At 42.4% G+C, this 25,357-nt stretch overlaps 1 protein-coding gene across 2 annotated transcripts in view; it reads left to right on the forward strand.

Annotated features, from left to right (window-relative positions):
- ap2b1 (adaptor related protein complex 2 subunit beta 1) overlaps nucleotides 1-25,357 on the forward strand; it is a 310,350-nt gene that overhangs the window by 32,847 nt on the left and 252,146 nt on the right. For both annotated transcript variants that reach the window (XM_072589357.1, XM_072589358.1), the window contains exons 6-7: nucleotides 17,593-17,783; nucleotides 18,955-19,176. In XM_072589357.1, the coding sequence (XP_072445458.1) occupies nucleotides 17,593-17,783; nucleotides 18,955-19,176 (413 nt within the window). The remainder of the gene's footprint in view (nucleotides 1-17,592; nucleotides 17,784-18,954; nucleotides 19,177-25,357) is intronic.

The raw sequence follows: 25,357 nt of genomic DNA on the forward strand, positions 1-25,357 counted from the left end.
GAGGCTACTGATGGGTATGCTTTCCACGACCATATTGTCTGTGTGGACTGTTTTGGCTGGTGAATGTTCTAATCAGCTTCACTTTGGTCTCTTTTGGGCAGCAGTTCTGTGAACCGATAGATTACCAGTTCCAGTACTATCTCATCAGTGGCTGGACTGATGGGGATGTACATTGCTGAAGAATATAAAGGGGATGAGGGTAAGAAGGAGAGTCCGTTCAAAATCCAGAGCAGGGATTTGAGGACCTATTTAACCCATCAAGCTTAGTTCTGCAATGCTGTTGTACAGGTCGTTCTTGGATAGCACCTATTCCGGCAGCTGAAGAATTAGGGAGCAGTATTTTCAAGACTGCTTGCCTCTGTTCATTAAAGCGTGAATCTAGTGGGGATCAGTTCATACACTTTGTTCGGCGCATGCATTGAAATCTCAGCGCTGATGTCTGCGTGCCATTCTGCGCATGCATGATGTCAGTGTCATGTCGTTCTGCACATGCGTGATGACAGAGCAGCTTTCTGAGAGAGGTACTGCACAGAGAGCAGCTTTCTTACATTTTTTAAAATGTACTGTCTAAAAATTTACTTTTTGTTTAGTTAATAAATATGATATTGACCTTCATTCAGGCTGTGCTATGCTTTGTGTTAGAGTTTTGGGTGATTTTTGAGCGATTGTGTGTTATATTTTGCTGGTCTGCCCCTAACCCCACTTTTCCCATTGGCCCCATTATTTCTATTCAGCGATTTCCTATTAAGTGAGGTTTTGCTGGAACACAACAACTATGTTATTGGAGAACTATCTGTAATAGGCCAAGTGAAGTGCTAATTAAGGTACCACTAGAATTTTTGCAATGTAATCGTAGTATTGTTTCCTTTTAACATCTATTCACACTGAGAGATTTGGAAGTTAAGCTGTTTGCTGTTAGTTCAGTTATGAAAAGAAATTTTGTACTAGAATCTTTCTCACAAACCAGTGGACTGCTGATGAGCCTGGGTAGATTCCTGGGATATACTGCAGACTAATGGCATACAGGTATTTAGAATATTTTATGCAAACCTCCCTCATTTTGCCTCTGCTGAACCTTAATTGTAATGTGAGCACATTTAAATTCTGATCACCTGCAATGCTGATCTTCTAGGTTAGATTGTCTCATTCCATTCAATTGCATTCTTTGTAATTTCATTGAATATCTGTGCAATCCATTTGGCTGTATAAAATGCTTTTGAAAATTGCCCATTCTGATGTTTTCAGCAAGGGCTTCACTGAATGATAACTGAATCTCAGCCAGCTCAATTTCCATCTTGACTTATAATACTCTTACCTCCTTGCATGTTCAGTCTCTTCTGACTTTGCTAGTGTTCCTGACTATAAGTGACTCTTCATGTAAACTCTCTGATGTGTATCGTGCAGATCCCTTTGGCTTGGCTAGCTTACGTACCTGTAAAATTCCCTGTAATTGTCTCATAGTTGAGGCTTGCTCCATCCATTCACTTGTATTTCTAATCATGTCTGTTTTTCTGAAGCCCCTTACCACCTCGTCCTCTTTCCTAACTATTACTGCTTGGAGCTTATGAGGCCCATCTCTTGTTCAGCTGACCAAATTTCCATTTCACTGACAGTCCCAGATTCCACTACTCCTAAAGATTGTACATGATTCCTTTTCTTCTTCTTGCTGTTATTATTACTATTACTACGTGTATATACTGAAGACGATATCAAAGTGAAAAAAACTTTGGGTAGTTGTATAGAAACCAAAGCATTCCACTACACATTCATTCCCAACCAGAATGGTCTCCATGTTGTCTTGGGGCAAAGGTTTGATCCTTCCCCATCCACCACCAGCCTCCTCCACCTGGCTGAGCTTGTCCTCACTCTGAACAATTTCTCTTTTAACTCCTCTCATTTTCTTCAGGTCAGACGGGTGGCCATGTATGGGCCCCAGTTATGCCTGTCTCTGTGTGGGAACATTCCTTCTTCCAGTTGTATTTCAGCCCCACCCACAACTATCTCTCTGCTATCTCGATGGTATCATCAGTGCTGCTTCTCTCTTTGATCCGGAATAGGAAATGTTTATCGCTTTCACTTCCAATTTCCACTCTGCTATCACCTTCACCTGGTCCATCTCTGACTCCTCCTTTCCCTTCTTTGGCATCTCTGTTTCTATTTCTGAGGATAGGCTGGCCACCAGTATCTATTACAAACCCACAAACACCCACAGTTACCTCGACTATACATCCTCATGCACTACTTCCTGTAAAGAGACAATTCCATTCTCCCAGTTCCTTTGTCTTCCCCAAGTCTGTTCCAATCATGCCAGTTTTGACAAGACGGTCTCTGAAATGTCGACCTTTGTCCTCAACTGAGAACTCACCAGCACCGTTGTTGACAGGGCCGTCAGCCGGGTTCGACCCATCTCCTGTACTTCGGCCCTCTCACTGTCTTTCCCTTCACATGACAGCGATAGGGTTCCCCTTGTCTTTACCCACCTTCCCACCAGCATCCACATCCAGAAGATCAATAGCTGCCATTTCCGTCATCTCCAGCGAGATGTAACACACACTCCCCTCTCCTCCCTTGTCAGCTTTCTGCAGGGATCATTCCCTCCAGGACACCCTGGTCCACTTTTCCTTCACTCCAAAAATGTCCTCACAGTGCTATGGTACCTGCAGAAGGTGTCATACCTGTATCTGTTTACTCCCTCCCTCCCTCTCTCTCTCCCTCCCTTAATATCCAAGGGCCCAAACACACCTTTCAGATGAAGCAGCGCTTTACCTGCTGTTCACACAACCTAGTCTACTGCATTCGCTGTTCACAATGTGGTCTCCTGTACTTTGGGGAAACAAAGTATAGATTGGGTGACTGCTTCACATAATGCCCACAAAAGAGACCTTGAGCTTCCAGTTGCCTACCACTTCAATGGCCAACATCTCTGTCTCAGGCTTGCTGCAGTGCTCCAGCGAAGCTCAACACAAGCTGGGAGGACAGCACCTCATTTTCCGCTTGGGGACCATGTAGCCTTTTGGATTTAATATTGAGTTCAATAACTTTAGGGCTTGAACTCTCCCATGTCCTTACCTCAACCTGCACAAACCAGGTTTCATTATTACATATCTGCTATTGTGCACAATCCATTGTTAGTCATTAACAGTCTCCATTAATAGCTATTCACCCGCCTAGTCAGATTGGTATTCATTCCTTCATCTGTCCAAATGTTCCTTTCTCTTTTTGGATCTATCCTCACCTATCGTTTATACCTACCCCCCCCACCCCCCCAACCCTATTTTCTGCATATAAACCAATGTTTTCCTAGCTACCTTCAGTTCTGAGGAAGGGTCACTTGATTCGAAATGTTAATCAAGGGCCAACAAGGATACCACTGGGAAGTTGTGCGTGGCGTCTGAGGAGATAGAGGAAGTACTAAATGAATACTTTTTGTCAGTATTCACCCTGGAAAAAAAAATGTTGTTGAGAGGAATACTGAGATACAAGCTACTAGACTAGACGAGATTGAGGTTCACAAGGAGGAGGTGTTAGAAATTCTGGAAAGTGTGAAAATAGATAAGTCCCCTGGGCCGGATGGGATTTGTCCTAGGATTCTCTGGGAAGCCAAAGATGAGATGGCAGAGTCTCTGGCTTTGATATTTAGTCGTCATTGGCTACAGGAATAGTGCCAGAAGACTGGAGGATAGCAAATGTTGTCCCCTTGTTTAAGAGGGGGAGTAGAGACAACCCTGGAAATTATAATTTGGTGCTGGTGTTGGACTGGGGTGTACAAAGTTAAAAATCACACAACACCAGGTTATAGTCCAACAGGTTTAATTGGAAGCACACAAGCTCTCGGAGCGATGCTCCTCCATCAGGTGATAGTCCTGATGAAGGAGTGTTGCTGTGAAAGCTAGTGTGCTTCCAGTTAAACCTGTTGGACTTATAACCTGGTGTTGTGTGATTTTTAAGTCTGGAAATTATAGTGAGTTTTATTTTGCTTGTGGGTAAAGTGATGGAAAAGGTCATAAGAGATCAGATTTGTAATCATCTAGAAAGAAATAATTTGATCAGGGATAGTCAACACAGTTTTGTGAAGGGTAGGTTGTGCCTTACAAACCTTATTGAGTTCTTTGAGAAGGTGACCAAACAGGTGGATGAGGGTAAAGTTGTTTGATAAGGTTCCCCACATTAGGCTATTGCACAAAATACGGAGGCATGGGATTGAGGGTGATTTAGCAACTTGGGTCAGAAACTAGCTGCTAAGACGACAGAGGGTGGTGGTTGGTGGGGTATGTTCATCCTGGAGTTCACTTACTAGTGGTGTACCACAAGGATCTGTTTTGGTGGCCACTGCTGTTTTTCATTTTTATAAATGACCTGGATGAGGGCGTAGAAGGATCGGAGAATATATTTGTGTATGACACTAAGGTCAGTTGCATTGTGGATAGTACTGAAAGATGTTGCAGGTTACAGAGGGATAAAGTTAAGCTTCAGAGCTGGGCTGAGAGGTGGTAAATGGAGTTTAATGTGAAAAGATGTGAAGTGATTCACTTTGGAAGGAACAGCAGGAATAAAAAGTACTGGGCTAATGGTAAGATTCTCGGTAGTGTAGCTGAGCAGAGAGATCTCTGTGTCCATGTGCATAGATCCCTGAAAGTTGCCACCCAGGTTGATAAGGTTGTTAAGAAGGAGTACGGTGTGATAGCTTTTATTGGTAGAGGGATTGAGTTTCAGAGCCACGAGGTCATGTTGCAGCTGTGCAAAACTCTGATACGGCCGCACTTAGAGTATTGCATACAGTTCTGGTCACTGTATTGTAGGAAAGATGTGAAAGCTTTGAGGGGTTCAGAGGAGATTTACTAGGATGTTACCTGATATGGAGGGAAGGTCTTGTGGGGAAAGGCTGAGGGACCTGAGGTTGTTTTCATTAGAAAGAGGAAAAGATTGAGAGGTGACTTAATTGAGACATATAAGATAATCAGAGGGTTTATTAAGGTGAACAGTGAGAGTCATTTTTCCTCTGATGGTGATGGCTAGCATGAGGGAACATCACTTTAAATTGAGGGATGATAGATATAGTAGAGATGTCAGAGGTAGTTTCATTAATCAGAGCATTAGAAGTCTGGAACGCACTGCTGGTAATAGTAGTAGACTTGCCAACTTTAAGGGCATTTAAATGGTCATTGGATAAGCATATGAATGAAAATGGTTTGGAGGTGCCAGTGTTGGACTGGGGTGTACAAAGTTAAAAATCTTACAACACCAGGTTATAGTCCAACAGGTTTAATTGGAAGAACACTAGCTTTCGGAGTGACGCTCCTTCATCAGGTGATAGTGGAGGGCTCGATCATAACACAGAATTTATAGCAAAAATTTACAGTGTGATGTAACTGAAATTATACATTGAAAAATTGATTGGCTGTTAAGCTTTTCATCTGTTAGAACACAGTGATAGTTTCACTTCTTTCATGTGTAAATCATTTCTTTTTCTTAAAGTTGCATTCTCGGGTTAGCTGTTAACAATGGTGATATCTAGACAATATGTTGAAGGTGTTGGCCCTCTGTGTTCTCTGTCTATGCCATGATGTTTAGATTGATTCTAATCTAAAAAGTGAGATAACAGAGTTTTACATAAATTCATGCAGTTTTTGAGCTCAGAGTTCTACATGAATGCATGCAGTTTTTGAGCAAAGTACAATGTAACTCTGCAAGTAAAATTAACCTGGTGTTGAGATTTTTAAGAATGAAAATGGAATAGTGTAGGTTAGATGGGCTTCAGATTGGTTCCATTGGTCGGCCTAACATCCAGGGTTGAAGGGCTTGTACTACGCTGTAATGTTCTATGTTAATTCTGATTTCCCTCTACAGATCCTGCCAGATCTGCTGAGCTTTTCCAGCAATTTTTGTTTCTGTTTCTGTTTTTGTTTGCGTTAGAAACCAGGGACGAAGGCTTTGTCACCTAAAGAACAAAGTTTTGGAGAAACTCAGCAGGTCTGGCAGCATTTTTAGAGAGGGAATCAAAGTTAACATTCTGAGTTCTATGGAGCAGAAGGGGGATGGAAAATGATGGGTTTTAAACTGTTGGCAAAGGGGGCATGGAAGAGATGGTGAGGGTGCCCAGAACAAAAGACAATGCTAACGGTAGTAAAGGAGAGATCTGGATGCCAAAAGGTTGCTTTCTTGGTCAAAGCAGAAGAGCATAGTTCCACTCTGACAGCAAACCCATAATGTCAAGGCAGGTTTGGGTTAGGGGTGTAATCCAAACAGAGGACAGTGTTCATGCTCTAAAGTTGTTGAACTCAGTGCTGTGTTCTGAATGCTGTTCAAGTGCCTAGGCAGGAAATGGGCTGTTCCTCCAGCTTGTCCAGCTTCACTAGTTCACAGCATCACCTTTTCTCCCCGCTCTGTGTAAAATATCAGGTACAACTGAAATATTATAACCTGACTTTACTATAATTTCTAATTTAGAAACTATGTATTTTTTTCATCAAAATGAAGTAATTTGGGATACTTCAAATGAAGAATTAGTTTTACAGATGAGAGCTTGTTTACCAGTTGTTATGAACTAATACAATAATCAGACCCTTATTTAACTAGGCTTGAACCTTTTTTCCAGGGTTCTTAAGTGAGCAAAATGGAACTTTAAATGCCAAATCATGTGATTTCTTTAAATTTTCACTTGCAAGTTGGTCATTGCACTATATATGGAGAAACAGAGAACCACTGTCAGCAGCTTTTGTATTTTTAAGTGTATTTTAACTCCTGAATCACGCTACCAGACATTGCTGTCAGGTTTACGTAGTAATGATCGTGATCATGATAGTTTCACGATCTTTACAAGTGTAACATTTGGAACACATTCACATGGCTTGATAGAATGCTTAATACACGATTCAAAGACTATCCATAAGAGGGCTTCCGTTGATTTTGGTGAACACATTATAGTATTATGTTCAATTTGTGTTGTGTTCAATTAAATGGTTCAAGATATTGTGTTTACTCAGATATGTTTTAATCCATAAGCAGTGAGAACTTGCAGCAGTGAAATTCAATATTAAGCTCAAGAAATATCCACAAAAGCCTGTAAGTATTAGTTGTAAACCATTTTGAGAATCACTGCTTCCATCGAGGTGCTGGTATATCTGTCCTGTACAAGTGTAGCCAGAATTCAACCCTTGTCCTATTTAAGAATATTTGAGTACGAGGGAAAGTATAATTGAACCAGTTAATTATCAAACCAGTTCTATTGAGTAGAAATTGAAATTTCAAAGGCATGCATTTGTCTCTACCACAAGATGGCAACATTTCCTCATAAATTAAGAGCCCATGTAAAGTGTGTCCTGGAGACATACAAGTGTTTAGATAGCTTCTTTATTCTCAGGCTGGAAGGCATGTGCAAGTTGAATTTAAGACACCATTTTGGAGTGCAATGCTTACTGTTTTCTCGAGCACTTCTCAGTTCAGCAGCACTCAATTGCAAGTTTGCCTGGTGAGATAGAATGAAGGACATCTGTAGTTTGGGGAAAGCCAGCCAATGAGGCTGGAAAGAGTGCGTTTAAGTGTTGTACTTTGAAAAAGTGCAAGTTTTTCACTTACGTAGTATTGTGCATTTAGTGGGTGGGTGTATTAATACGCATTAGATGCTGTACCAGCGATGACAGAGTGCAGCAACCTCTTACTGACTGAGCTTTCTCAGCCCATCTCGTAAACCACTGAGAGCATGGTTTCGGGGATTGGTTGCTGGCCTTGACAGCCAAAGTCCAAGTACTTGCTGCAGCAGTTACATCTTTCTAAATTACATCAATCGTCTTTGGCCCATTGCCCATTGTCTTTGAAGCATTTTGTTATCCTCAAGGTATGTTTATATTAGGTCTGTTTCTATCAGTGATAATGAAATCTACTATGTTTGATATATACCAATACTTATTTATCTATTATATATGGCCATACAGTAACATATGCACACTCAAGCTTAGTTATGTGCATACCTTCCTAGTGTAAAAATATCTTATCCTTGAGCAAGTTGAAGAGCAATAATGTTTTAGATTCCCTACAGATTAGATTAGATTCCCTACAGTGTGGAAACAGACCCTTCGGCCCAACCAGTCCACACCAACCCTCTGAAGAGTAACCCACCCCACCTCTGACTAGTGCACCTAACAACTATGGACAATTTAGCATGGCCAATTCACCTGACCTGCACATCTTTGGAATGTGGGAGGAAGCCGGAGCAACCGGTGGAAACCCACGCAGACACAGGGAGAATGTGCAAACTCCACACAGACAGTCGCCCGAGGCTGGAATCGAATCTGGGACCCTGGTGCTGTGAGGCAGCAGTGCTAACCACTGAACCACCATACCGCCCCTTGTTCTTTGCCATATTGCTGACCCAATGAGGCATATTGAGGTAAAAATTATTTTAAATGCTTAGTCATGGGCCAGAACTTAGCCTTTATGTATGCTGGTTGCAGTAAGTATTTTGTCTTGAATTTTGTCTCTAAAACTTCATTTCATATTAATTGTTCGCATTTAGTACCTCTGTCCATGTATTGATGGAAACAATCTATATCCTCTGGCTGCCAATGATGCAACACTGTAGTGACACCTCCATTTTTCACCCAGTAGATCCTTGGCCTGTACAATGTAGAGCCTTTCAACTCAACTTTCCTGCTTTCCCACTTGTTACAAAAGTAACTATTAAATAATTTTGTGAAAAAGCATGTTAAAAGACAGCACAGGAGGATGAAATAGGAACTGATTTACTTGTACATCTCTTGATTCAAATATCAAAGCTCTGTAACATCACATCATTTAAAGACTTAATCCCTCTTTTCTATTTGTAACCCAAAGGAAAATTGACTACTTTTTTATTTCTTCACTTACTGTTTTCTGTTTATAATTTTTGATACAGTGAGACCTGTAAATTACTGATACCTCAAGGATTATTATCAGCTGTTTTTCTTTTCAGATATCCTTCTTTTCTAAATACTCACAGTATTAATTTTTTGGGGAAAAAGAAGCACTAGAATAGGCAATCCCTCCCTGCCTTCTTCCCCCCCCAAAAAACCAAAATAATGATCGTGCCACTGCTGTAAATAGATGTGTGTAATCTGAGACATAGGGTGCGTTCACTCACAATGTAGGTGCTGGGTAAAGAGATTCCCATTTTGCAAAAGCGTCTTCTTTCACAAAACCTGCTGGTGCGTCTCACGTCCCTGTATGTCCAGTGTTTTAAGTTGCGAATGGACTTGATGCATCGATGCAAAAAAGAAATTGCTGGAGAAAATAAGCTGGTCTCAGCAACTGTTTCAGGTCTAGTGAACCTTCTTCAGAACAGCATTTTTGGTTACTTGAGATGTTATAACTGAATACAGGGTTAATGCGTCTTGGTGTCCATTTTTGGGCAAAGTCAGAAGTCACATAACACCAGGTTATAGTCCAGTAGGTTTGTTTGAAATCACGAACGTTTGGAGCATAGCCCCTTCGTCAGATGAAGTGAGAGAGAAGCACTCAGAGACAGAATTTATAGGCAGAGAGGTCAAGGGCGGAGAGAGATCAAAAGATCGTAGAAATGGTGAGAGTAGAGTGTCGAATAATAACAAATTAAGAGGAATGCAACGGACACACAGATTTTGAAAGACGTCCACATAAGAACAGGATACGATGCTCAATTCATTGATCGCCAGTTCCGACGTGCTACAGTGAAAAACCACAACCCCCTCAAAAGGCAGACATAGGATATGATCAGGATAGAGCACCCTTTGTGGTGCAGTACTTCCCTGGAGCAGAGAGACTATGCCATGTTCTTTGCAGCCTTCAACTTGTTGTCAATGATGATGAGCACCTTGCTAAGGTTATCCCTACACTTCCACTTCTCCCCTTCAAACAATCGCCAAACCTTAAGTAGACCATTGTTCGCAGCAAACTACTCAGCCTTCAACACAACATCAACCACAGCACCATAAAACTCTGCCATGGCAACCTCTGCAAGACCTGTCAGATCATCAACATGGATACTACTATCACATGTGGGAACACCATCTGCCACCGACACAGCAGATATTCATGTGACTTAGCCAACATTGTCTTTCTCATACACTATTGGGAAGGATTGCCCAAGGCATGGTATATTGGTGAGACCATGCAGATGCTACAAGAATGGATAAATGGACATTGTGCAACAATTGCTAGACAGGCATGTTCCCTCCCAGTCAGGAGCCCTTCAGCGGTCAAGGACATTCTGCCTCTGATCTTAAGGTAAGCATCCTCCAAGCACCCTTCGAGATGCACAAGGATGCAGAATTGCCGAGCAGAAACTGATAGCCAAGTTTCATACCCCTGAAGATGGCCTTAACCATGATTTTGGTCTCCTGTCCACTATATGTGACCCCACCACACTGTTGTATCTGTAAAATCTTCCCAACTGTCCTGTTTTGACAACATCACCTTGATAAATTTTGATCTCTCTACCTCAGTTTGTATTTTGGTTAGGCCCTCAGCGTGTGACTTTTATACCTATCATGTGATTCCAGTCATTTGGTTTGTCAACAGCACCACCTTATTTTTAATTTTTTGTAATTATCTCTCTGCCTCGTTTAATCAGATTGTAGGTCATCCCTTCACTTGCTATATCACTTCACCTCCCTTCACTTGTTTCGTACTCATTAGTTTCTGTCAAATTTCACTATTAATGAAAGCAACAGATCTCCAGGAGTGGGCTTAGTATTTGCATAACACAAGGTACTAATTTGTGTTGGTGGAAGTATGCTTCAAACATCCACTAAACAGATGAACTCCACAGGTGAGTGTGACTGCTCTTGATGTGAAGACTGCATTTGATTGAATGTGGCATCAAGGAGCCTTAGTGTGGTGCTGGAAAAGCACAGCTGGTCAGGCAGCATCCGAGGAGCAGGAGAATCGATGTTTTGAGCAAAAGCTCTTCATCAGGAGCCTTGACAAACCTAAATCAATGGGAATAAGGAACCTCTCCCCTGGCATAAAGGAAAATCGTTGTGAATGTTGGACGTCAGTCACCTTGGTTCCAGGATATCTGCGCAGGTGTTCCTGTGAACACTGATCGGGTTTCCTTGTCCTTTTGTTTCCTCCCCAGCATTCTTATCTGCCATTTCTGCCACTTGCAGCAGGATATGACCACCAAACACATCATCTTCTCTACTCACTACCTACATTGCGCAGGGATCGTTCCCTGTGTGACACCCCAGCCCACTGTTCCATCACTCCCAGTATTTTCTCTCTCCCCTTCCACGGCAATTGCAGAAGGTATGACACTTCCCCTCCCTTTAACCCTGCTACATGTCAGACCAAACCTCTGGATATTGTCCAGGTCTTGCTGCATTTGGAGATGGACTGTTTAAGTATTTTAGGAGTCGTAAATGGTGTCAAACCTTGTACAGTCATTAGCGACTATTTGGACTTCAACCTGAAGATGGAAGGAAGGCCATTATAAATCAACTGAATGTAGTTGGGCATAGACCACTACCCTGAGGAACTCCTGTAGTCTTGGAATTGAGATTTCTGACCTCCAACAACCACAACCATCTTCCTCTGTGCCAGGTCTGACTCCATCAGCAGGGGGTCTTCCTCCAGATACCCATTTACTCCAGTTTTACTGGGGCTCCTTGATTCCACGTTTGGTCAAATGTGGCCGTGATTTCAAGGGCAGTCCCTTGCATCGCCCCTCTGAAGTTCATTTCTTTTACTGCCTATCTTTGAATCAAGTCTGTAATGAGGTCAGAAACTGTGTGGCCCTGGCGAAACTCAAACTGACCATCAACTTATTGCTTGCTACTGTTTGATAGCAATGTTGAAGACACCTTCCATGTTTCTGATGATTGAGAATAGAATGATGGGATGGATTTGTTCTGCTTTTGTGCACAGATGTACTTGTGCTATTGCCCTCATTGTTGGCTAAATGCTTGACTTGTGGCTGTGTTGGAACAGCTTGGTTAGGGGCTTGGCAGGTTTCAATAACAAGTCTTCAGTATTATTCCAAAAATATTGTCAGGGCCCATAGGTTTTACAGTATCCAGTGCTGACAGCCATTTCTTGATATCGTGTTGAATTAATCCATTTGGCTGAAGACTGGCAGCTGTGATGCTGGGGACCACTGGAGGAAACCAAAGTGAATCATCCACTTGACACATCTGGCTGAAGATTGTTGTGAATTCTTCAGCCTTGTCTTTTGCCCTGATGTGCTGGCCTCCATCTTAGGTAAAAACAATGACTGCAGATGCTGAAAACCAAATACTGGATTAGTGGTGCTGGAAGAGCACAGCAGTTCAGGCAGCATCCAACGAGCAGCGAAATCGACGTTTCGGGCAAAAGCCCTTCATCAGGAATAAAGGCAGTGAGCCTGAAGCATGGAGAGATAAGCTAGAGGAGCTTATCTCTCCATGCTTCAGGCTCACTACCTTTATTCCTGATGAAGGGCTTTTGCCCGAAACGTCGATTTCGCTGCTCGTTGGATGCTGCCTGAACTGCTGTGGCCTCCATCTTGTTGAGGATGGTGATATTTGTGGAACTACCTCCTCTAGTAAATAATTTAATTGTCCACCACCTTTCATGACAGGATGTAGCAGAGTTTAGATCTGATAAGTTGGTTGTGGGATTGCTCAGCTCTGTCTGTCACTTGCTGCCTATGTTGTTTGGCGTGCAAGTAGTCCTGTGTTGTAACTTCACCAGGTTGATATATCATTTTTCACTATGTCTGGTGCAGCTCCTGGCATGCCCTCTTGTATGGTTTGTTGAGCCAGGGTTTATCTTGTGGCTTGATGATAGTAGAGTAGGGGATATGTTGGTGCATGAGGTTGTAGATGATGTTTGAGTACAATTTGGCTGCTGCTAATGGCCTTCAGTGCTTCATGGATGCCCAGCCTCCTTGCTAGAATTATTCGATTCACATCCCTCCCATTTCAGACAGTGTTGGCTGCCCATATCCCATAAATTACTTTTGAAAAATCTGAGGGAAAGATGTGGGTAATACCTTTCACCTTCAGATGCTGATCAAGTTGCTGTGCATGATCAATAGAATTTTGTAAACCAATTTTACTTTGCAATAAAGACAGGGTCGTCCTTGTCCTCACCTACCACTCACCAGTCTTTGCATCCAACGTATCATTCTTAAACATTTTCGCCAACTCCAACTAGACCCCACCACCAAGAACATCTTCCCACGTTGAACACATCGCTACACGGATGATGCAGGAGGGAGGGCTTCGGATACCTGGATAATTGAGGCTCATTCTGGGATAGGTGAGACCTCTACAAACAGGATGGTCTTAATACCTGAACCAGAGGGGTACCGATATTCGGGGGAGGGTGGGGGTGGGGGTTTAAAGCTAATTCAGTAGGGAGATGGGAACCTGAATTGTAGCTCCAGTGTACAGGAGGCTGACTGTAGTGAGATAATGAATAAGGTTTCAAGGTCGCAGGTGTGTACCAGTGGGCAGGAAGGTGGTTTGAAATATGTCTGCTTCAATGCTAGGACAATCCGGAATAAGGTGTGGGAACTTGCAGCATATGCTAATACGTGAGACTTTGATGTTGTGGCCATTTCCGAGACATGGATAGAGCAGGGATAGGAATGGTTGCCCCAGGTTCTGGGGTTTCGATGTTTCAGTAAGAATAGGGAAGGTTGTTAAAAAGGGGGAGGTGTGGCATTGTTAGTCAAGGACAGTATTATGGTGGCAGAAAGGACGTTTGATGAGGGCTCATCTACTGAGGTAGTATGGGCTGAGATTAGATACTGGAAAGGAGAGGTCACTCTGTTGGGAGTTTTCAATAGATCTCCAGAAAGTTCCAAAGATATAGAGGAAAGGATAGCAAAGCTGATTCTGGATAGGACAGAAAGTAGCAGGGTAGTTGTTATGGGGTCTTTAACTTTCCAAATATTGACTGGAAACACTATAGTTCAAGTACTTTAGATGGGTCAGCTTTTGTCCAATGTGTGCTGGAGGGTTTCCTGACACAGTCAGTAGACAGGCCAACAAGAGGCGAGGCCACATTGGATTTGGTACTGGGTAATGAACCAGGCTAGGTGTTAGATTTGGAGGTAGGTGAGCACTTTGGTGATTGTGACCACAATTCGATTACATTTACTTTAGTGATGGAAAGGGATAGGTACATACCGCAGGGCAAGAGTTATAGCTGGAGAAAGGCAGTTACGATGCGATTATGCAAGATTTAGGATGCATAGGATGGGGAAGGAAACTGCAGGGGATGGACACAATTGAAACGTAGATCTTGTTCAAGGGACAGCTCCTGAGTGTCCTTGATAAGTATGTACCTATCAGTCAGGGAGGAGGTGGTCAAGCAAGGGAACTGTGGTTTGCTAAAGAAGTTTAATCTCTTGTCAAGGGGAAGAAGGAGGCTTATATAAAGATGAGGTGTGAAGGCTCAGTTAGGGGGCTTGAGAATTACAAGTTAGTCAGGAAGGACCTAAAGAGAGAGCTAAGATGAGTGGGAAGCCTTTGGCAGGTAGGATCAAGGAAAACTGTAATGCTTTCTTTAGGAATATCAGGAATAAAAAGAACGACTAGAGAAAGATCAATCAAGGATGGTAGTGGGAAGTTGTACGTAGAGTCCGAGGAGATAGAGGTGCTAAATGAACATTTTTCGTGAGTATTCACACCGGAAAAAGACAATGTTGTTGAGCCAAATAATGAGATACAGACTATTAGGCTAGACAGGACCAAGGTTCATAAGGAACCTTAGCAATTCTGAAAAGTGTGAAAATAGATAAGTGCCCTGATCCCTTATCCTGGGAATATCTGGGAAGCTAGGCAGGAGATTGCAGAGCCTTTGACTTTGATCCTTATGTCATCATTGTCTACAGGAATAGTGCCAGAAGCCTTTTTTCTTGGTTGGTGTAGGTTGTCCAGGCTTTGCTGCCACTCAACGGTATACCGAGGATGCAGATGTTGTCAATAGACATCTTGGTTCTGTGGATTAGTTTTTCTCCATTTTGTTTGTTTAGCCACCGGGGCACCTGCCTTTCCAATGCATGTGCTGAGCTCCGAGACAAATGGTCACCAAAGATCGAGGGAGCAGAATTAGTTGTCTGCTCCCAGCAATGTACTGATGAGTCTGATCACAAGTTAAGACACAACATCTTTTTTTATAACTCTGGTTTTCTTTAAACTGATGGTGATACAGAACGTTGGAGGATTTCAACTTGATTGGTTGAGGATTCTCCCAACTGATTGTGTGTTGAATTAGACTCCTTCCATGGTAGTAGGGAAACTGTTGGTCAGGAGGGCAAAAGGAAGGTACAGTCCAGACCATGAGGTAGATGCATCCCCTATCACACTAAATAGGTACAAGAATAGATTAGAGGCTGGGAATTCTATTGTAACTCCTTTCCTGATGCCCTGGAGTCTACCACTATCTACAAAGCACAAGACTAGAGTATGATGGAATTACTTACCACTTGTTTGGATGAGCACAGCTCCAACACTAAAGAAGTTTGATACTACTCAGGACAAAGCAGTTTGTTTGATCAGCACCCTGTCCACTATCTAGAAGGATGGAGGACAATTAATGCACAGGAACATCATCACTTACCCACCGAGCCTGTCACTCTCCTATCTTCAAACTATATTGCTGCTCATTCACTCACTGGATCAAAATGCTTGGAGCTCCCTTCCAAACAGTACGGCTGTGCCTACACCACATTAACTGCAGAGGTGGCTCTTCACCACCTTCTCAAGTATAATGAGGGATGTGTAACAAATGCCAGTAATACGCTTATCCCAAGAATGAATTTTGACAAATTGAAATGAAAAGCTCAAGAAGGAATGACTTTTTCAGTCTAGGCTTTGAAATGTACCTGAAGTTTAAAAGCAAATGATTACCACAGCAGTTTGCTGCCAGAAGATGGTGTTGGCATACTTTGTACATTGTGTCTCTGGCTGGTAATATATCTACGGTGATGGCTGTGAACAACTGCAAGGGCATTAGATTTAGAGAGGTGCATAGTTCTGTCAAATATTTATGTTTTTGCTTCACTGAATAGATCTTTTAAAAATGCCTGCTTTAATTTGTGATTTGATGTGCTATATTCCTTTCAATATTATTTCAGCTGCTTTTGCCTTCTACAACAATACTACTCTGCATATTTTAGCCAACTATAGTTACATTCTGCATAGGTATCTGTGTTTCAGAAATTGGTGAGTTTTAACTATTATTAGGAAAGGATTTCATTCCCTTATAATTCATCTGTTGTGTGCCTGTGATCTGGCAGTACTGAATTTGAAAAAGTAGATCATTGACTAAATTGAAATTAACTATGTCTGTATGTTTGCCATCCAAGACAACAATTGTCTTGCTGTTTGAAATGAAATGAAATGAAATGGACTGGCAATGTTTATTGGTCTGTTTGTTTATGATCCTAATGAGTCTGAGTTGTTTGGTACATTCAGTGCTCATTATTGAGACGAAACAAGGTGGACTGAATTCAGCTTTATCTTCTAAGAAACCAAATCCTGCAATGAATTGTTTCAGAAAATGGATTGTACCGCTGTGGGCACTATTTGAAGGTGGTCTGACCAATGTTTATCATAATTCAGCATTGCAAGAATACAGCATATTTAGTTATTGTCATAAAGCTGGATCCTTCTAAAAGCAGTCTGAATTGGCTGCCATTTTTCCTAAGTGTGTGACAGAATTTGAAAGTACTGTGTTAGCTATAATTCACATTGTGGTGTCCTGATGTGATAAGTACCAAAGAAAAGTACGTTTCCTCATGGGAGTGACGCTGTAGAACAGCTGGGTCCAGTGTCATGCGTGTCTGGTTTTAGTTCTATTTGAGATGTAGACTTTACTTTGGTGGTAACTCGTAATTTTTCTGATGCAAATAAAACCAAAAAGCATGTACATTGAATCCAGTGGATTTGATACCTTGGGTATTGCTGATACTGTTAGAAACTGAGAAAATAGGGCCAGAAGCAGGCCATTCAGCCCTTTGAGCCTGCTCTGTTATTGTACATGATCATGACCGATCATCCAACTCTATGCTGTATTCCCCTTCCCTTTGATCCCTTAGTCCTAATAACTATATCTAAATCTGTCTGGGAAATATTCATGCTTTCGCCTCAACAGCTTTCAGTAGCAGAGGATTCCCTGGGCTCATACACTCTGGGGGAAGAAATCTCTCCCCATCTCAGTCCTAAGTGGCCTACCTGGCATGTTTTAAATTTGCTGAATAAAGATCAGGACAATTGGCCTATTACACTTTGCCGTCAGATGGGAAATTTGGTCTCTGGCCATGAATTATCTTTAAGCAAGGCCTTTGTGATCTACGTGTGAGAAAGAAATATACTTTCTTACAAGGCTTTCATGTGGGATGTGTGAATGGCCGAAGAGAGAAATATGCATCTCACTGTCCCTTCTCTGCATGGGTTATGGAGAGGTAAGGGTATTTCCTTACTTTTGGACGGATAGAATTTCTCTGGGGTGGGTTGCTGGGGAGCAAGACCTATCCAGTCAACCCATTCGACAACCAAGTAATTGAATTTAAAGACCAATGTTTTTATTTAAATTGTAAATTTATTCTCATGGTGAAAATGTTTCTCCTTTTGCTGTCTCTTCTCGTAGGTGGTTGCAAATGCTGTGGCAGCACTGTCTGAGATTAGTGAATCCCATCCCAACAGTAACCTGCTCGACCTCAATCCTCAGAACATCAACAAACTCATCACTGCTCTCAATGAATGTACCGAGTGGGGTCAGATCTTCATACTTGACTGCCTTTCAAATTACAACCCCAAGGATGAACGTGAGGCGCAGGGGTGAGCTCCTACCTTAGATGCTGGCTTGTGAAGTTCCAGTAATAACCTCTAATAGCCTTTGTTACTGGTCGGTGGCAAAAGGATGGATGCATGGGTGTGGGGAGAATGTTTTATATAGCTGCATTGAGCAAACACATTCATTGAACTTCTGAAAATTGTGACTTAACATCTTTTGATTATATCTTCTTACTCTGCCCTGCCCTCTGGCGACACTTTACTTGATATCATTTTATTTGGCAAGGCCAGTGGCCTTTAAGGATTGGTAGTGGAGCAGATGGTCTGGTGTTTGCAACTCAGTACCTCAGTTGCACATCACTGAGTCACTGTTGCTGTCACCCTATTTCTGCATCATTGCTTTTACTATTAGACTTGATAGATGCAGAGATGGTTATTCCCGCTCAGCATAGTACTGAGTGTTCGTCATCATTTGGCCCCTTGACGTTTCCCACATTGATTTAAGTGGTTGATTTCTCGAAGAATCAATAATGTTTGCAGTGTTGTATAAGGTTTTCACTCAGTCTTCCATTTGATGTTATGTGTGCATATGCTTGTGCCGAATTCTACAAGTGATTTATTTTGAGTGGTAAAGTGCAGGTTAGTTAATAATTTTTAAAAGTTGGTCTTGAATCGTCATTTGGAAAGGACCTTTGAGATTGCTGTTGGGCTTTAATGCTGATTTGTGCAATGTAATAACGAAGCATGCATTCTGTCTATAATGTGATTAAGATCTCTCCTTGAGAGTTGGTCATAATGCGGACGCTTCATCAGCTTCACTTGAAGGGAAAGTAAGTCCGTGGGAGGAAATACCTAACCAAACATTTGCAGCAATGCAGACCATCAACTTAGCTTTCCTTCCCTTCCATTGACATTTCCAACTGAGAGGAGTTGCTTGTCTGCCTGCGAGACTTATCGATTTAAACGGAAAGAAGGAGGTAATAACTTCAGTGTGGTCTCTAGGCCAATTCAGAGCTGACACAGCCTGAAACACTCTGGTGTCTGCTGATTACACACACTACTTTGTTAGTAGTCTTTTTTGTTTTGGCTTGGTTAGCTCCAAATTGACTCCCAAATGAGTCCAAGTTAGTTTCCAAGTATTAACTTCAAGTTGTAGTTATCTGAAGTAAAACTTTCTGCAAGTTTAAAAGTTCTTTTATTTTATTTTCCTTTCTAGTATCTGTGAACGTGTGACCCCACGACTTTCTCACGCAAACTCTGCGGTTGTGCTTTCGGCTGTCAAAGTGCTGATGAAATTTATTGAGCTTCTTCCTAAGGATTCTGAATATTACAATACCATTCTGAAGAAGTTGGCTCCACCTCTTGTCACCCTTCTGTCTGGGGAGCCAGAGGTCCAATATGTCGCCTTGAGAAATATCAATCTTATTGTACAGAAAAGGTGAGTCTAGGGTCGGTATGTGTGTGTGGGCAATAGATTTATTTCTAGACTCCTGCTTACCTGTCTTTGTGCTTTCTGATAACAACAGATTCCACTTGCTTTCCTGTACTGCCAAAAAGTTGAATCCTCACTTTTCCCATTCTTTTGGCACACCAGTGGACCTTGCTGTAGTTAGCCCTAACCATTCTAACCCTTTGTTTTGCAAATTGCCATAACTCCTCTGCCTTCCTTTTACCATCCTTTTAACAATATCAGCTCCCTGTACCATCTAAAACAAACCCTGCAGTGTTCCTGAACAAAGAGCATTAAGTGTGTGGGAAGTAATTTATTAATAGCTTAATATTTTGAGGTTTTATTGCCGTAAAGGGGGACAACTCCACAATGTGGAGGTAATTGTGGCCTGGACATGGTCAAAAGCTCAAGTGCTGATCCAACACTGTATGCTTTCATTTGTTTTTAAAATTTACACATGGGGTGTGGGCATTGCTGGCTGGGCCAGCATTTATTCTCTGCCCCTAGTTGCCCTGGAGAAAGTGGTGGTGAGCTGCCTCTTGAGCCGCAGTCCATGTGTCTTAGGTTGACCTAAAATGCCGGGTTCTGGAGTAGAGTGGTGCTGGAAAAGCACAGCAGTTCAGGCAGCATCCGGGTTTCCAGCATCTGCAGTCATTGTTTTTACCTAACATGCCGGGAGGAAGGAACTTCCAGTGACAGTGGAGAAATAACTATTTATTTCCAAATTGAGATGGTGAGTGGCTTGGAGAGGAACTTAACTGTTGGCATTGCCATCTATCTGCTGCCCTCTTCAAGGTGGAAGTTGTCGTGGGTTAGAGGGTGTTGTCTAAGGATCTTCAGGAATTTCTGCAGTACAGAATATTAGTAAAATTACTGGTACAAAATTGCTGGTGTTATGAGTGTCAGGAGTGGAAGGAGTGGATGCTTGAGGATGTGGTACCAGTCAAGTAGGCTGCTTGGTCCTGGATGATGTCAAGCTTTTTGAGTGTTGTAGGAGCTGCACCCCTCCATGCAAAAGAGGACTATTCTATCATGCTCCTGACTTAGGCCTTGTAGATGATGGACAGATTTTGGTGAGCCAGGAGGCAAGTTGCTCAGTGTAGTATTCCTGTACATCTGTGTATGTACATCTGACTCTTAATTAGAGATATGAAGGAATATTAGATTCTGACCAACTCTCAGTCTAGAATCTGACAACCAATTCTAATCTCCAGATTTTCTCAACAGCAGGAGCACTATCTTCTCTACCTTTTCTGGCAGAGATTGGCTGTGTCGGCACAGGATTCAAATCTGTGTCATAGAAACTAAGAGCAGGGGTAGGCCAATCAACTACTTGTGCCTGCTCTGCCAGTCAATGTTTAAGTGTGTACAAGAACATTTTCTGATTCAGTATGTGGATGTACCTGTTAGAGAAGGTGCCAAACTTGACCTACTCTTGGGAAATAAGGCAGGGCAGGTGACTGAGGTGTCAGTGGGGGAGCGCTTAGGGGCCAGCAACCATAATTCTATTCGTTTTAAAATAGTGATATAAAAGGATAGACCAGATCTAAAAGTTGAAGTTCTAAATTGGCAAAAGGCCAATTTTGACGGTATTAGGCAAGAACTGTCTAAAGCTGATTGGAGGCAGATGTTCGCAGGTAAAGAGACAGCTGGAAAATGGGAAGCCTTCAAAAATGAGATAATGAGTCCAGAGAAAATATATTCCTGTCAGGGTGAAAGGGAAGGCTGGTAGCTATAGGGAATGCTGGATGACTAAAGAAATTGAGGGTTTGGTTAAGAAAAAGAAGGAAGCATATGTCAGGTATAGACAGGATAGATCGAGTGAATCCTTAGAAGAGTATAAAGGCAGTAGGAGTATATTTAAGAGGGAAATCAGGAGGGCAAAACAGGGACATGAGATAGCTTTGGCAAATAGAATTAAGGAGAATCCAAAGGGGTTTTACAAATCTATTAAGGACAAAAGGGAAACTAGGGAGAGAATAGGGCCCCTCAAAGATCAGCAAGGCGACCTTTGTCTGGAGCTGCAGGAGATGAGGGAGATACTAAACGAGTATTTTGCATCAGTATTTACAATGGAAAAGGACATGGAAGATATAGACTGTAGGGAAATAGATGGTGACATCTTGAAAAATGTCCACATTACAAAGGAGGAAGTGCTGGCTGTCTTGAAACGCATAAAAATGGATAAATCCACAGGACCTGATCAGGTGTACCCGAGAAATCTGTGGGAAGCTAGAGAAGTGATTGCTGGGCCTCTTACTGAGATATATGTATCATCGATAGTCACAGGTGAGGTGCCAGAAGACTGGAGGTTGGCTAAAGTGATAATACTGTTTGAGAAAGGCAGTAAGGACAAGCCAGCGAACTATAGACCAGTGAGCCTGACGTCGATGGTGGGCAAGTTGTTGGAGGGAATCCTGAGGGACAATTGTAAATGTATTTGGAATGGCAAGGACTGATTAGGGATAGTCAATATGGCTTTGTGCGTGGGAAATCATGTCTCTGAAACTTGATTGAGTTTTTTGAAGAAGTAACAGAGAAGATTGATGAGGGCAGATCCGTAGATGTGATCAACAAGGTTCCCAATGGGAGACTGATTAGCAAGGTTAGATCTCACGGAATACAGGGAGAATAAGCCATTTGGATACAGAACTGACTCAAAGGTAGAAGACAGAGGGTGGTGGTGGAGGGTTGTTTTTCAGACTGGAAGCCTGTGACCAGTGGACTGCCACAAGGATCGGTGCTGGGTCCACTACCTTTCGTCATTTATATAAATGATTTGGATGTTAGCATAAGAGGTATAGTTAGTAAGTTTGAAGATGACATCAAAATTGGAGATGTAGTGGACAGCAAAGGAGGTTACCTCAGATTACAACAGGATCTTGATCAGATGGGCCAATGGGCTGAGAATTGGCAGATGGAGTTTAACTTAGAAAAATGCGAGGTGCTGTATTTTGGGAAAGCAAATCTTAACAGGAGGTATACACTTAATGGTAAGGTCCTAGGGAGTGTTGCTGAACAAAGAGACCTTGGAGTGCAGGTTCATAGTTCCTTGAAAGTGGAGTCGGATGTAGATAGGATAGTGAAGAAGGCATTTGGTATGTTTTCCTTTATTGGTCAGAGTATTGAGTACAGGAGTTGGGAGGTCATGTTGCAGCTGTACAGGACATTGGTTAGGCCACTTTTGGAATATTGTGTGCAATTCTGGTCTCCTTCCTATTGGAAAGATGTTGTGAGACTTGAACGGATTCAGAAAAGATTTACAAGGATGTTGCCAGAGTTGGAGGATTTGAGCTATAGGGAGAAGCTGAACAGGCTGGGGCTGTTTTCCCTAGAGGTTTATAAAATTGTGAGGGGCATGGATAGGATAAGTAGACAAAGTCTCTTCCCTGGGGTGGGGAGTCCAGAACTAGAGGGCATAGGTTTAGGGCGAGAGGGGAAAGATAGAAGAGACACTGAATGGCAACATTTTCATGCAGAAGGTGGTGCGTGTATGGAATGAGCTGCCGGAGGAAGTGGTGGAGGCTGGTACAATTGCATGGGTATATAGATAGGAAGGGTTTGGAGGGATATGGGCTGGGTGCTGGCAGGTGGGACTAGATTCGTTTGGGATATCTGGTTGGCGTGGACGAGTTGGACTGAAGGGTCTGTTTCTGTGCTGTACATCCCTAGGACTCAATGATCCCTGCAGAACCGGATCAGTCACTGCCTGCCATTCAGAAAATGACTTGTTCATTCTTACTCTTTGTTTCCTGTCTGCTAACCAGTTTTCTATCCATCTTGCACTACCCCCAATCCCATACAGTTTACTTTTACACATGTGGAACTTTATCTGCCTTCAATCCCACCAATATCTCCCACACCATTTCTTTACTAATACAGAATTACTTCAGTTCCTCCCTCTCACTAACCCCTGTGCTCTCCATCATTTCTGGTATGTTGTGTGTTTTCTCCTTTGTGAAGACAGAAGGCAAGTATGATTTTAGTTCATCAGCTACTTTTTTTGTTTTCATTATAAACTCCCCTTGTTTCTGACTGTAGGAGAACGGCACGGTGGCATAGTGGTTAGCACTGCTGCCTCACAGCGCCTGAGACCCGGGTTCATTTCCCGCCTCAGGCGACTGACTGTGTGGAGTTTGCACGTTCTCCCTGTGTCTGAGTGGATTTCCTCCGGGTGCTCCGGTTTCCTCCCATAGTCCAAAGATGTGCAGGTCAGGTGAATTGGCCATGCTAAATTGCCCATAGTGTTAGGTAAGGGGTAAACGTAGGGGGCATGGGTGGGTTGCGCTTCAGCGGGTCGGTGTGGACTTGTTGGGCCGAAGGGCCTGTTTCCACACTGTAATGTAATCTTAACTGCATTAGTTTTCACTCTTTCTCTTTATATAGCTATACAAACCTTTGCAGTCAGTTCTTGTGTTCCCTGCAAGCTTACTGTCAGACTTTTTTTTTCCTCCTCTTAACCAATCCCTTGGTCCAGCTTTGCTGACTTCTAAACTATTCCCAATCCTTAGGTCGTTCTTGCTAACTTTGATACATTTTATTTCAACATAATATCTCTAACTTCCCTCATAAGCCATGTGTTTTCTTTATTTACTCGTGCTAGACAGGAATAAACAATTTTTGCAGTTCACCCATTCACTCTTTAAATGATTGCCATTGCCTATCCACTGTCATTCCTTTCAGTAACATTTCCCAATTCATCGTAGTCAGTTCGCACCACGTATCACTGTCGTTTCCCTTCAACTGCAGTGCAACCTTGGTTATCCGAACACCAATTATCCAAGTTTTGGATTATCTGAACAAAATCTCAAGGTCCCAATGCTTGGGTAAACAGTGTTATCCAAACATTTGACTATCTGAACATTTGATTGTCCGAACAAAATACTCCCCACCCGTGTTGCTCAGATAATCAAGGTTACCCTGTACATTACTCTTCATTGTGATGAAGAATGCTGTCATACCCTATCTAGCCATTATGTTTAGCTCTACAAAGTGCAGACACACTGATCTATTAGCTGGTGGTAGCCAGACACAAGATTGGAGCTGCTGTTTCTTTGTTGCTTTCAAGGTTTGGCAGAGTTGCTTCAGAATCACTTCTCATTCCATACCCTTCGCACACTGTCTAAATAGTGCATTGCTCTGCCATTTAAAATGTACATGATAAAGCATAGTTTTAAGAAGATGTTGCCATTTATTAAAAGGTGATGTGGGCCTTTAATGTGCTGCACTAACTCTAAAGAGCTGTCCCAACTGAAGCATGACTGTTATTCTCATGTTGATATATATTTCTGCTACTTCTCAGTTCTCAATGTTTTTCCCTATCTCATTTTTATTCCATGCACGCTTTTGCCATTCTTACTGTGGGAACTGAGCTGAATACTTAAAGTACACTGAGCTGTCAGGCAATTATAAACAGACTGTCTGAATCATTCTGGTGCCAGAAGTAGCAGCATACTCTAAAACTAACTTCTCCACTTCATTTTTCCTTTATCACTGTTGTAAATGATTGAGGAACCCTGATAACACAGGCCCTTGGGGAGTCATGAACAAATAATATGAATTTTTAAAGATAATTAATGCCAAAGCCTTGTTAAGAATTTGAAGAGTTTGAGTAGAACTTTTCTCATTTTGTTCTTTTTGCAGTTTGCATTTAGCGAACAATGGGCAGAATTCCTTTTTGTTCTAAACTATCCCATGGGATCTTTCTGTCCACACAAGAAGGCAGGCGATATCTAAGTTTAACATCATAACTGAAAGCCAGTATCTCTGAGAATGTTGCACTCCTTCAATACTGTACCACATTGTCAGCTCTTAGACCACACAGAGGTCTTGGGGATGGGATATGCTTGCCACCTTCCAGCTCAGGTGAACCATCCCTGATAGCAGACCATTTTCTGCAATTATTAATGTATTGAGGGTTACCGCCAACCAGACCCAAACTGGATTAGCCAAGTAAATACTGGGACTACAGGATTAGGACACTGGCTAGAAATTCAACGAGGTCGCCTCTTAATTCCCCAAAGCCTGTTCACCATCTTCAAGAGACAAGTTAGGAGCATGATGGTACAATCTCCACTTCCCTGGAAGGATGCAGCTCCAACAGTGAATGAACTTTGGGAGCAGTAGTAGGCTATTCAGCCCCTCGAGCAAGTCCCACCATCGAATAAGA

The sequence above is a fragment of the Chiloscyllium punctatum genome, chromosome 19 (assembly GCF_047496795.1).
Source record: "Chiloscyllium punctatum isolate Juve2018m chromosome 19, sChiPun1.3, whole genome shotgun sequence".
Lineage (NCBI taxonomy): Eukaryota > Metazoa > Chordata > Chondrichthyes > Orectolobiformes > Hemiscylliidae > Chiloscyllium > Chiloscyllium punctatum.